The 14,276-nt window shown below is 39.4% G+C and overlaps 1 protein-coding gene across 8 annotated transcripts in view; it reads right to left on the reverse strand.

Annotated features, from left to right (window-relative positions):
- Nucleotides 1–348: 348 nt before the first annotated feature.
- Nucleotides 349–14,276, reverse strand: part of GLRA2 (glycine receptor alpha 2) — a 121,629-nt gene continuing 107,701 nt past the window's right edge. For all 8 annotated transcript variants that reach the window (XM_085051788.1, XM_085051831.1, XM_085051815.1 and 5 more), the window contains one exon: nt 349–1,875. In XM_085051788.1, coding sequence (XP_084907914.1) covers nt 1,597–1,875 — 279 coding nt within the window. In that variant the 3' untranslated portion in view covers nt 349–1,596. The remainder of the gene's footprint in view (nt 1,876–14,276) is intronic.

Genomic DNA, 14,276 nt, shown 5'->3' on the forward strand with positions numbered 1-14,276 from the left:
CCCCAAGTCAGGCACAGCACATGTGAAGCTGGGTTGTATTTCTTGCTGGGCAGGGATGCTGTGAGAGGAAAGCAGAGTCACTCGTCCTCCAGGCCTGGCTCAGCACATGCAAATTTTCTACAAATGCTCCCATCATATCCTAGCCACATTTCTGACACAGTCCTTGACATACTCCCAGGGCTGCAGTGGTCCCTTTGCTGCAGGACAGAGAGCAAAATTTGGCATGCTAAGCAGCAGAAGGCTCCTTTTCACCCTCTTTCTGCTGACAGAGCAGGGGAGGAGCTGGGCTGTGGCACGAACAGCCCTGCTGCTGCTGCTGCTGCAAATGAAGAAAAGAGTAAAGAAATGTTAGTACCACATTTAGCTTTATTGAAATTGAACAAATAACTTTTTTTAATAAACCCTTTTACAGCAAGTGTAAAATTTTAATGTTTTACTCATCTTATGTTACAGGTTGTCTTTTTCCATGTAAGCAAAAATACCATCTTTTTTTTCTTCTTTTTTTTTTAATTTTTTTTTTAATATTTTCTACTTTAAAACATGTAGCAAGGATTTGAATAACGCAGATCCGGCACCAAAAGGTAACAGGTTCTGAAAATCACAGTACAGTTTTAAAATTCTTAGGTTAATTAATGATATTTAAAATGATAGCCACTTTGAATAAAGATATAAATTAGAGGTCTGTAAACAAGTTGTGTTTACCTATAGAGCTATTGACTGCAGCTACAATGAGAGCGGTAATAGAAACTCAATGCTAAACTGAGCTACACCTTTGAGGAAACAAGTTCTTACTAAGTAGTGTGGTACAGGGTAGCACAATAGGTAAAATACAGTTTGGCACCTCAAGTTGCATGTAAAATCAGCAGAAATAAAATGAAATAAGTGCACTGTCTCCCAACAGAAAATAAACGGGCAGTTTCACTGGTTTTGGAGTGTCAACTATCAAATAAATCACACGACACACAAGTTCAACCCCAAAATTACAATTCTAGTAAAGCAAGATAATATTAAAATGCACACCCACAAGGATAGTAAAGTATAAATCTTTTTTTCTCTTTTTTTTTCCCTCTCCCCGATCAGTAGAAATAATTTACAACCCACAAAAGGACTCCTAGGTGAAACCACTACCTACAGACATGGTCATGGAATGTAGCTCAGTAGACTTGTTTCAAATAGAAAGGCAACATTATCCTGAAAAAGTTTGGTCCTCTTATAACTCACTGTACTGTAGCCACCAGAGTCTCTTGATAGATGTTTTAGAAGAATTGTTTGTTTTCTGATTCTCTTTTGTTCTGAAAGGTAATATCTTGGTGATAAAGCTGAGTAAAATTTGGCCCCAGTTATAGATGCCTGATCAATGCTGAATCTGGAAGAACATGCTGAAAGCACATAGAGGGAGCCTCATTGACTGGTCTCACGGCACATTTTGTCATGGAATCACTTTTCCTTCCTTACTTCTTTCCTCTTTGCTAATTTTTTCTCCATTGTTCTGGGGGAGTGGGGAAGAAAACCTTAGTCCATATGACAGAAAGACATTTCACTGTTTATTTACAAGTGGATCACTTTGGCTAAGAAGTCCTGGCGAACCAGAGTTGCCTATTTCTTGTGAATGTCCTCATGCCGTATAATTTTGTATGTAATCCAGTAAAAGATGTTGAAAATGAGGAAGGCGAGTGGGAACGCAGCACGGGATATTGTATCAATCCTTTTTGCACGGTCAACAAACTTCTTTTTGATGGACTCTGAATCCTTTGGTGGTGCCGGGGGTGGGTTGGGTGGTGTAGCCTTGACTGCTGTGCCATCTTTGACTTGGAGGCAGTGGCCCATGCCATAGCCACTGAAATTGAATCGGCTGTCACGAGCAACTTCGTCTTCCTGGAGGATAAAGACAAATGAGACACACAATTATCTGTCTATCGAGCATACCATGTAGTTGAGTAGTTGAGGTGCACCCTTCCAAAGCACCTCAGCAAATTACTTGGATAAGCAATGATGCAAAGTCCAGATTTTAAAGACAAACAAGAAGTTAAAACACACATAAAAATATGTGGAAATCAGGTGACTTCCAGTGTTTGGGAATCAGAGCTTTAATTTTTCTAGCTGTGTCTAAATCAAATGCCCTGAGCAGCAAACTGTATCCCAGCCTCATAGGGAAGAGATTTGACTCCACAGGGTTATCATTGCTCTCCCTGAGCTTTCTGTGGGAGGAAACATGGTCATGTTGGCAGCAGGGTGTCTGCTCCAGCCAAGCTGACTTGAATGACCCAGAGATGCAGGGACCCAAGCTCGTGGCAATGTGTTTCCATTGCTCAGCCTAACAGCAGCCTTACAGGTCCATCTCAAACCCACAAAACAAGGGTAAATCATGGTCCTTCCTTGCTCACAGGAGTGCTCTGACAATTAGTACTTCAAAGTGCACTGGGCACTTGGATTTAGTGGCAACTGGGAGCCAGGTGCAGTAGCAGGAGCTGATGTAGCATCACCCTGCAGAAATCCATTCTCTCCTGCCTGAGTGGGTGATATTTGTTTTTGGAGAGGTGAGTAACTACCACAGAATTTTATCACTATAATAACTGTGTGATGAAAGGCTTGTGACTGTGCTGGTAAATTCTGCCTGATGTTTCTCCTGTCTGATAGCACAATAATACACAAGTTAACAGCTGCTGGCAGCTCTCCATGAAGAATTCAAAACCAACAGACAAAGCAGCTCTATTCTTTTCCATTCCAGCAGGGATGAAGTTCAGGAGCTTGTTCTAGTTAAAGACCTTTTCTCTGACTGGCAGATGCTTCACTGTTGACTGAAAATGACCACTTCTTGGGCTGACAAGGAGCCCAATCCCTCAGGGGAAATACTCCCTCATATCTCTTACTAAACCACAGCCATCTGAACTTAACAGAGAATCAAAAACTGGGAAAAAAAAAAAGCATCACAGCAGCAAGATATTGAATAAGGATTGGCTGAACTTGGGGGTGGGAAGGGAGGATACTTTGCACCTATTCACGATGAAAATCACTGCTCCTTCACAGAAGAACCTCTTTCAATGGTAGCATTTTTCTCTCTCCCCAGCTCCAGCATTGGAATCGAATATATCACCCAACTTGCTCTCCTTGCCTTGGAGCTGACATGCAAAGGTGAATAACCAGCAGTGTGATTCAAGGCTACCAAATGAGAAATACTCACTCTGACTGCCTATGGCATTGAATGCTTATGGAAGGAGGGTAGACAGTAAACAGTGCTTTGGAGACCCTGACACTTCAGCCTGAAGGACTATTCTACAGTGTATCCATAAGCAGGTGGAAAATTATGTCATTGCAAGGCTGTTTGAGCACTTATCCAGGGCTTACAACCTTTTAATTTCAAAAGTTCACCATCATTAAGAAAAATAAGGATGGTCTTCTCCTTTTTCAATTTTATTTATTTTCAGTTTGAAGTACCTCTGTGAAAACTCTGCTTGTTCGAGTGATTATAAGTATGTAAAGTATTTTAAAGATGAATCCACTCAGACCTAAGTTCTGGATGGCCTTATTAGACAAGGCTTCTCCTGCATGACTTAATGACTTAATAATATACCAAGTCCCCCAATAACACAGGGAGATGCCTCCCTCTCAGTGTTTTTCATTTTACTGAGTTTGAAAGATAAAATGCGTGCCCAGGACATGAGAGGTGATTAAAAAGGGTAACAGATTTTCAGCAGCTGTGTTGCCATATGTACTTCATTCATTTTTAAAAAATTTAATTTCTGTTGCTCCTGAGAGATCTGAGGGAAGAAAAAGAAGTACTGAGCTCAACACAGGCTTAGAGAGTCCTGACTTCCACTGTGCCCTGGTGGGTCACAGCTTTGTCACATGGGGCTGAGCAATTCATCTTCAATGTCACAGTCTTCATTTTGAGCTTACACTGTGACAACTTGAGCGGGAAACCATCTGAGACTAGGGACAGGGATATTTAAGTCACATTCTTCTAGGTATTCAGCACCCAACCTTTAACAGTAAGGAGCCACTTATGTCCCAATGGGATTTAGAGCCCTACTTTTCCCACCTAGACAGTTGTCTGTGCCACTTCTTTCTCACAAAAGCCAGAGGGAAGTGTGTCCAGTCCCCATGCTAGTCTTTTATTTAGGACTGCAGTGGATGTGATTTACCCTGGGTACAAGACGTACAACATTCACCTGGGATATGAGTAATACATGCTCAGTCTCTCTCTCTGCTTCAGCAGATTTGAATCTCCTTCTCCCTGATAAATCTCTGGATCAGTTTGTTACTGTTTTTCCAACATAGAGCTGTTTGCTGCTTGCAAAAAACAAGTGTTTATGTAGGGCTTTTTTAAACCTTTATCAGAAAAACCTTTTTCAAAGACTAAATAATCGATTAAGAGAATAGCACTGTGCTGCTTTTTCCACTTGTTACAATGCCTGATATTATACATTTTCACAAACATGGCACTAGAGACACTTAAGCTGTAGCTGTTGTGATCATTTAAGTGCCACTAAAAGCAAGGAAAGACAGAGTCCTTACAACCCCACCTCCAGCCCTGGAGATGCCACAGCTCCATAACCACCATGGGATTTTTAATGGTAAAATCACCCAGGAGCCAAAGGGGCTTTGCAGTCTGGCATGTGCCTACACTCTGAGCACTGTCATGTCTCACAGGAAAGACCTGACCCCAGCAGAGCTCTCCTACCTGACCAGACATCACCCAAAAGACCTCAGGGTGGTGATATCTCTGCCCTTTCCAATGAAAATCACCAATACTGTGGAAAGCTAACAACGAAACCATGGAGATATCAAGACCCACACGTCTGTGCTAAGAAGACACTTATCCCATGAGACTGCACAAGTGAGCTGGTGTCCTTTTGGCCCTCTGAGCCCCTAAACTGGTTACACCCAAAATGAGGCAGAGGGGACAGGAAGGCTTCCTCCATGGTGCTGAGGGGAACTGGAGAATCTGCCCAAGTGCTGGAAGTTCACTGTCCATGCTGCTTGTGGGTTAGTTCACTCTGGGGTGGACAATGCCAAAAACCTGTCTCCCAGACGAATCTGCTCCACCAGGGACCAATGCTACACACTGCCATCCTGAGCCATGTGGTGATATCTGGCCTCAGGAAGAGTAAAACCATCCATGTGATTCACTTTAGCATTACGGATGAAATTAAAAAAAGCTGTCTCTAAACCACCATAACCTTATGACAAAACTACAATTGGACATTTCAGATCATCTTCCAACATCCTCTTACATATAAAGTACTTGGGGGAGTAGTCACAGAGAAAGAAAAACAAATTCACACACTTTGATAAAGAACCTTATTATTTCATCATGTTTCAAAATGAGAGATGAAGAACTGACCTCAGGGGCCTTCATTTCAGTAGTGGATATGTCTTCCTTTAACCTAGAGGGCTGGTGAACTGCTGCACAACTTACCTTGGGTACCTGCTGGTGGGGTTGCAGAGTCACCCTTCCTGCTCAAGGTCATGTTCAGTTCATACCATCTGACACATCTACCATGGACACTCATCCACTGACAGTCTGTTCACTAGCTGGGTCACTGATAAAATAGTCCAAATGACTTTTCAAACATTTCTATCATTATTTTAATCAGACTACACTTGAAACTTATTAATTTTAAACTGGATAGGATCTCACTTGCATAAATCCTGGGCTACTTATGTATTTACAGATTTTAAAACCAAATTCAAAGAGCAGCTAGAAGCCACTGGATGTCAGCTGGAGTGGCAGAATCCACTGCCACTGAAGTTATTGACTTTATCCTTCCAAAGGGATGTGAAGTTAAGAGTTACATAATATGTAGTCAAAACTCCATCTCTCCTTGATTAAGGCATAGGGAAAAGGGTCACAGGCTGGGATGAAAAAAAGAAAATAAATAAATAGCAAGATAAAAGTTTTCTTTGGATGGTTTTCTTTCAGATGTTCCCACCCTGAGTATTTTAGAAGAATTACCCTTTGAAAACTAATTATATTTCCTGAGATTTAGGCAAATACTTTCTATAGATACTTGTTAAACAACATAAGTTTATTTGTATTTTCTTATGATGTCATAGTGAACAGGATTAGGTATTGGCTTTAAACAATTTTTATCAAACAAGAATTAGATATTTTTCTCATTTTTTAATTACCCTTTATGAATTTAGTGATTTTTTTGTGCTTTACAAAGTGACGGCATTAAATTCTCTTGATTTAGTTTTAGAGTAAGCAACATATAAACTAGGGTAATACTTCTGAAATGGTTTTCTTTTTTCATCTTTCATTTTTGTAAAGCTTTTATTTCTACTCCATCAGGTCTAGAATGTATTTCATACTACCAGTTTCACACCACAGCAATCAGAAATGGGGAAAACACTTTAGAAAATCTAGCCCATTCAATGCCTTCCATGCACAGCTTTCAATACAACACATTTTGAAGTGCTTTGTCCTCACCACTTCTAAATGCTTATTGTCAGCATTGACTCAGTTTTAACAATGAGGAAAATGAGAGAGAGGCTGGCTTCAAACAGTGTATTTAATTTACTCTCTGATGTGATTTATTCTTTTAATTTTGCTACTCTTTTTCCAACATATGGTGGAAAAACTATTTAAAAGACTATCTGGTTTAATTAAATTTCAAGGACACAGATGATTAATTTTAGGTATAGGATAGAGAACATCAGAGAAATTTTCCTTTTGGTATTCATAAGCACAAAGTTAGGAACCCAGAAGCAATTCAAACTTGAATGCAAAATAGAATCATTAGGGAATGGACACTAAAATATCTTCGGAGATTTCATTCTTAAATCATCTTTATGACTTTGAGACACCTCCCATCTCTCAGCACTTTACATAATTCATGGTGTGGTTTTGCAGACAGTCATGCTTACATGGTTTCAGTTCTCAGGAGTCATTGAGTATGTGGACGAAGACAGTTCAGATGAGAAGGAGAGTTAGACTTTCAAATTCCCTTTGGCTCCTCACAGAAGCCTCTTATACAATGCAATTCAATTGTGAGGAGATGAGAGGGAAGGTCCTTTCATAGATTAACTGTTTAAAAGGCAGTAATGGAGTTTAGGAGTAAAAGATCGATTTCATAACTGGGGGGGAATTGGTTGGAGGGGATCTCTAAGAATCTGTGTGAGAACCACTTGGAAGGAATTGAGTTATAAACAAGCTGGGATAAAGGTTCCCAAGGGAAGGTACACAGGTGAAAAAAGATATTCCAAACAGACAAAGCTAAGCCAGGCTTTCCAGGAGGATTCTAAAAGCTGAGTGACTAAGAAACGAAATGGCAGTAAATGAAATACAGGGTTGATATGTGCAAGGTAAAGCATTGCAGAAGATAACCCTAATTACATGTAGATGGCAATGGGCTCAAAATGATTTTGTAATTTTTTCCCATGTGGGAGTTTGAGAAATTACCACATTCTGGTAATCTGATTCTCATAACTTTAGTCCTCTTCTAAGCAGCAGTCAGGCAATGGGCAAACAAAACAGAAAATGCCATTCTGCCATTTTATCTACTCACAGTGTAATAAGTTTTTGGACACAAGAGGTATTTCTGGTCACTCAAGCCTAGTGAAGACATAGCAGAAATAGATAAAATACAAAGAAGAGCAGCAAGGATGATAAAATCCTTGGTTTTGCATAAGGAAGAAGAAAATAGATGAGATTTTCTCATCTTAGAAAACCTGTGCTTGGAACATGATATCACAGGATACTAACAAACTTCTCTGATTTCTTACAGCCTGAAAAGCTCTGAGTCTCAGCTCACCTGTGCCAGATGTCATTCCAACTTCTCCTTAATCCAGACTTCAGAAGAGAAGGTGATATAAAACTGTCACCTTCTCACCTCAATCCAGCCCAAAGTACAGACCAAATACTTCTCAGAATTTGGTTTAAATTTTGTTTTTCCTAAATATTTATGAAGATGTTTAATGAAAAGCATAACCAATCTCTGACCAATCCTACTGCAAGCTGACATTCCATCAGGACCCAGCATTCTGCACATGACAGCAGCATTCACCCCGTTTCTCCCTCTCTTAACAGCAATTTTCCTGCTCATTGAGGTTTGCTTTTGCTCTTATTTGAATCCTCATGCCTTAAAGAATCTATGTAAGACAGACCTTGCATTATAAATAATAAAAATTTTAATTAATGGAAGAGAAATTGGTCATTGTTTTCTTTGGTAAGGGTTTCCAAGGGACAAATTTAGGTTTGTTTTGGAAAGCCATGTTTAGTAGTATGTCCTGTCTCTAATAAACAGCAGAAAAACCTATGAAGCATGAGTGATTTACTTACTCAGTCTGTAAGAACAGCAAGTGAACTGTTGTTAATGCAATAATGAAATGGTAGTTAATGCGGCTTCGCCCTTTTCAAGTAGGAATTGAACATTATCCAACTGAAAGAGTAACATAATTTAAACATGTTGTGAGCAAAAATATTTTCCTGGCTTGAAATATCTATAAGTAGAATCTAAATTTTTCAAGAATTACTTTAATAATAAAGATTATACACTTGGTAAGGGTGACTGGTTTGTTTAAAAAAAATCTCTTTTCTTTAGTAAAGCAAGGCTTCTGTCTCCAAATTTTGCTAACACAGTTAATTAAAATTTCTTATTCAATTTCAAGTTTTAGATATACTATAATGAATGTTTTCATTTTGGGGGAGGGAGAACCAAATGAACCAAATGTTTTGCAAAGCATCATAAATGTTATGATAGAGTCATTCCTCCTAAAAAAAATAGCAGATTGATTTCTGACACAGTCTTGGTTTCTTGATTTCCCTTTATTTTAAATGAAAGTAATGCCTTAAAATATACAGATATGATGATCTGTGAGTCTTATAGGTATAATTTATATATATTAAATTCTCCCAGGACAATAAAATCTGGAGACTTGACAGCTCTTGGGTAACTTCTGCCAGTCTCTCTCCAAAGAAAGAAAGGGTTGGCCAGTTTATCAGTGGGAAAGGAACATTATTCTGTTTTACATCAGACAAATATATGTTAGTGACCTAGATTTGAAGGATAATCTGCTCTGACCAGAAATCTGTTGGATAAATGGCAACTGACTTCTGCTCATTCTGTCTGCATGCAGGGCTGAGTAAAATGCAAAGCTGGAGTTTAAATAGGTGACTCTTTCAGCTAGAACATGAAATAGCTGTTAATGCGCACATCAAACTAAACAATGTAATGCAAGAATACATTTGCTAAAATTTCAGAACATCAAAAACCTAAAACATCAAGGGAAATGTACCTAAAATTCACTTACTCTGTTTTCTCTTGCCTTCTGCAAGATGTCTGCCTTAGGAGAGACAGGCAGATTCTCACCTGCCTCCTTTTGGCAGTGTTCAAGCCCCAGCCTCAGACTTTGGTGTTCTCCCTCCCTGAAACCTGCTGCAGGGCCAACATCCCAGGACAAGGGCACATGGTGTCCCCAGGTGTGTGACAGGTGTGGGGGAGCTGCCACCACATCATGTGGGAAACCTGTGCTCAAATACCCCAGTCACACACAGGAATATCTGAGCATCCTTCTCCACAGGATTTTTCCCATCAGGTTCTCTGGCCCTTTTCTCAAAGCAGATTTAAATACCTTGGGGAAGATGATTTTTATCGCACCTTTGTGAAATTTCTCAGCGGCCTCTGCCTTAACTCTAATTATCCTAGGAGGCTGTTAGACAACTCCTGTGCCCTGACTGTGGCATCTCAGAGTATCTCATTAGTCAGTCAGCCAAAATTAAAAAATAAAAATAATGTCCATACTGGGCCCATAGACAGCACTCGTGATTGGATCCATGCAGATTACCCTCTAGAAAAATATACTGCTGGGGATGTTTTCTGGCTCAGTTTTTGGTTGTCTTGGCTCCTCCCTTCCCTGGGGCTGATCCACAGCCCAGCCTGCAGGCACTGTCCTCCCTGCCTGGGGATGAAGCACTGGGACCTGTGGCACCTCTACACCTTGCTGAGGTCTCCTGCTTGGTGCCAGGAAGGGGAAGGGCAAAGGGAAGGAAGAGGAAAAGGCTTTTTGCCTCTCTTGTGGTGGATTTTCTCCTTCAAGCCGTTTTCTACAACAAACACCCAGAACAAACCCCAGCAAATGCAGACAGAGTTTACCAGGGCTTTCTCAGACATTCATGCATTTAATTTATGCAAATACTGAACAAAATGAATTAAATATTGCAAATTACATTAATAATTTAAATTCTGTAGCTAAAAATAGTCAAGAATATTTGAATAATCTTAAAGTGTTCACATGCAAATTTTATAAGTTTGGGGAGGGAGGCTGTGGGGGTTTTTCAGTTTGTTTCATTGTTTTTGGTTTTGGGTATTTTTGTTCCTGAGGAGACAAGCCTTTCTTTTTCAGCTATCAGTTCTTAATACCAGGCTTCCAATAAATAATGTTTTGGGGTTGGTTTTATTTTCTTATCTTCTGTTACACAAATTACCCCTTCTTGCTTTCCATAACATTTCATTCTTGTTGTTAGTCACAACTTCAATTTGGATTTCTCCAGCTATTCTTACACAGGTCCAAAGCATCATTGGGTTAAATAAAATATTTTACAGCTATCTGCCCTTCAAACTTGTTTCCAAAATTAAATGGTTGTATCTTAGAAACATCTTGACAATTTGAATGTATTAGAAATTTACTACATGTATAGACTTCTGTATTTTCATTTTTATTTGCTTCTGTGAGGTTTGCTCTATAAAATTCTTATGTTATTTATTCTCAGGAAAATAAACATTCATCATGAGGTAAAAATCAATGACACTCAATGCTATAGCAACTTGACAGTGCAATCTCTACGTGGAATTGTTGGAGTGTTTTTTTCCCATCTGATAACTAATAGATCCACAAATCCTACAAGGTCATTGGGAGTATGCATACAGTGGAAATTAAATAATATTTCATTTAAAATGGGTTTGATAGTTTTTCTTTTACCGTATTACACACACACACAGAGACCCAAGAGTGCTCACACTAACCCAGTCTGCATGCACCCATCCATGGGGATATGTGTAACTACATCTAGATGTGGGCATTTACTTAATCTAGTCATCTAATGTATTCCCTGAAGGCATTAGTTAGTGGCAAGTTCACCTAGTGAGAATGTTTTTATTCCATTTTAAGATTAGGAGCACTCTCCAGAGCACTTATTAATTATTTATTTTTATAACTTCTCAAAACACTAACTTTTACACTAGCTTTTCCCCAGCAGCATTTCTGAGGAGCAAGGATACAGAACATGTGGGCAAGGGTCATTAAACCTTCCCAATCCTCTCTGCCCATTTAACAGGCTCTTTGGTGGGGTGCTGGCATTTCTCCAGCAGGACCATCTGCCCAGGCCAGTAGCTAAGCAACAGAACTCCTGGTGATGGCAAAACTGATAAAAAGATAACCTGAAACAAGAGATTTAACTGTGTATGAGAAAAGTCAGTACTGAGAGATACAGACAGATGAAATGTGGAAGCATGGCTATAGCACAGGAAAAATGTATTCTTGGGAGAAAATCTCAGATGCTTATCTAAACTCAAGTTTTGTTCAAGAATATCAAGGAAAACAGGAGAAAAAATTCCCAATTAATTTATCTAAAAGACATAAGAATAACACAAGCACAAGAATAACACAAAAATAAAGGGTTGCTATGCCATCAGCCTTCCTGAGACGTGCATGTTGTATGTTTCATATTTTATGTCCTGGAGTAATTCTAAAGCAGTGTTTGCAGTGCCAGAGCTCTGGAGAAGCTTGTCATTAGGTGCCTCGAAGAGGCCAAGACTCACTGTGAGTGTCTATAACCTCCTGACCTTGAGGTTCAACTTTTGAGAAGGGACACCACTGGGGAAGGATTGTGATAGGAAAATATGCCAATATGCCAAAGAATGATGCAAACCAGGAGCCCCCTGAGAGAAAGGGAGACCTGGCAGCACAGATTTCTACTTCACTGAACATCAAGGGCCTCATGAGTACAGGGCAGGAGCATTCTGCTCAGATCAGACAAGATGACGTGTTTGGTGACAACCTAAGTACTGCACAGTGTGACATCACACACACTGGGCAGTTACAATGAGTGGGCATTAAACTGATTTGTCATCTTCTGAGCTGGAAACATGAATGAAATCTTTGAACCCCTAATGTGAAACACAGGAAAGTTGATATCTACTCTTGGTCTTTTGCTTCCCTGTCTCCTTATTTCTGCAACTGTCTCTTCTCTTCTTAACTCCTTTTTAACTTTTTTTCCTACCACATATTTTGCCTCACTAATTCCCAGACCTGTTTTTGCCTACCTTCATTTTCATGCCTTCTTCTTCACTGTTTTCCTTATATGTGGCCTATACCTTCTGATTGCAAAATTCTGTTCCTTCCTTAATTCCTAGCTGCTCTGGCCCTTTCTGTTCTTTGCAGCTAAATTATCTTCCTCCAAAGAAAAGACATACCACAAAAGTAGAACTCCACCTTGCCACCAAGACCACCTCTAAACTGAGAGGTGTTATTCTGTTTTATAAGAATAGCCAGGAAATAGGTTTTATTTGGGGTTTTTTTGTTTTCTTTTGTTGTTTGTTTGTTTGTTTGGGTTTTTTTTGTTTGGTTTGGGTTTTGGGTTTTGGGTTTTTTTGTTTGGTTGGTTTTTGTTTTTTTTTTAAATTACAACCTTCTGCTTTTGGATATCCAGAGCTGATAATTCTGATAATTGCTCAAAGAGTTTCCAATAGCATAAAGCATTTTGAAGAGTGCTGTTCCTCATTTGATCTGCTGTTCATGACACACAGCCTGTCCCATCACTGGCACGGAAAGCTGAAGATCATCGAGTGCGTGGGCCATGTAGCAATGTGTGACTGTGTGCTGACTGCCCAGAAGGTGCAACATGAACCTTTTGGAGGCTTGGGAAAATGATCACGAGAGCTGCAAAACTAGCAAATGGAATTTTATTTTTATTCTAAGTTTCAAGCTCAAAAAAAAGAGATTTTGTTTGTGCATAGCACATGTTGTTCTAGTCTACTGGAAACTGAGTAATGTGGTAGTATATGCAAATAGTAATTGATTAAAGACTTGGCATGCTCTGGATGACATGTCCAATCACAGCAGCACCATCTGCTTTTCCTTATATGTGCTAAATTTATAACGCTGTGCTAATTTCTGTAAAAGTTTACTCACCAGTTTGAGGAAATTATACTTAACAGACATGCAATATTTGGGCTTTGTGACTTACTGTTAGCAAACAGTTAGTAAATGTCTCTTCAGTTACTCATCTCTGTTCTTAGACAAATGACTTAATAAATCAATAACATTGATTATGATTCTTAACCCCGAAGGAATGGCAGGGATTTGCAATTCAAATGTTAATTCCCTAAGTTTTTGCTCATGCTAGAATTTTGACAGACACAAAGGCAAGCAGACTTTCACCTGGAGCTTTACTGGGAACCAGTAAAACACAAGAAGTAATATTGTACAGCTAAATTAGAATTAACTCCTTCTGTTTGGAGTGGAATTTTTACCAGGTTGCTTAACTGTACCTTCTCTTTGGGCGCTGTTCAGTTTGACCCAAAGAGTCTACACAATATTGGCAATATCTCCCTCCTCCTGATTGCTCACATACACTCTGAGACTTAGGAAAATAGAAAACCAGACAAGGAAAAGCTCCTTTCAATGGCCATCTGGGGTATCCACGAGTCTTTTGCCCTGTTGGCTTCACGACTGGATGTTTTACGGATGATACTGGAGATCATTTATAGCATCTCTGCATGGTGCTGTGCTGAATGATTTCTTCCCACAGGATGAAAGGCTGAGTTATCCCTTCTTTGTGTCTGAAGGGAGCAGGTATTTCAAAGTGTGAGACCATTGAACCATCACCTGAGGGGACAGTGGTCTAGAGGATATTTTAAACATGTTTGGCACATTTAAATAGATGGTTTCAGCTTGCCAGTTGTGGAATGGGTCCTAAAATAAACATCACTATAAAGAATAAATCAATTTGTTTTGGATGATTAAAAGAATCTGGCTCATATATCCAAGGTGTGACAATTCCAATCACATCTTCATTTCAATTTACAGGAAAGAAATAAACTAGGCTTCATTATTGTTCATACTGCTGGTGCTATATATTTGACATGATAATCTACAGTATTAGTCAGTAAATTGACTCACTGGACTGCCCTTGATCATATGCTCCATTTTCCACTCAGCAGGGCTCTCTCTAACAGCTATATATAACCAGGGAGGGAAAAAAAGACAGTTCTCTCTCAGATCATTATAAAATGATGTTGTGTTCAGTTTTCCTGTTGCCTTCAAAGGTTATA

This window comes from Lichenostomus cassidix, chromosome 1, assembly GCF_008360975.1.
Source record: "Lichenostomus cassidix isolate B80296 chromosome 1, HeHo_3.0, whole genome shotgun sequence".
In the NCBI taxonomy this organism is placed as follows: Eukaryota; Metazoa; Chordata; class Aves; order Passeriformes; family Meliphagidae; genus Lichenostomus; species Lichenostomus cassidix.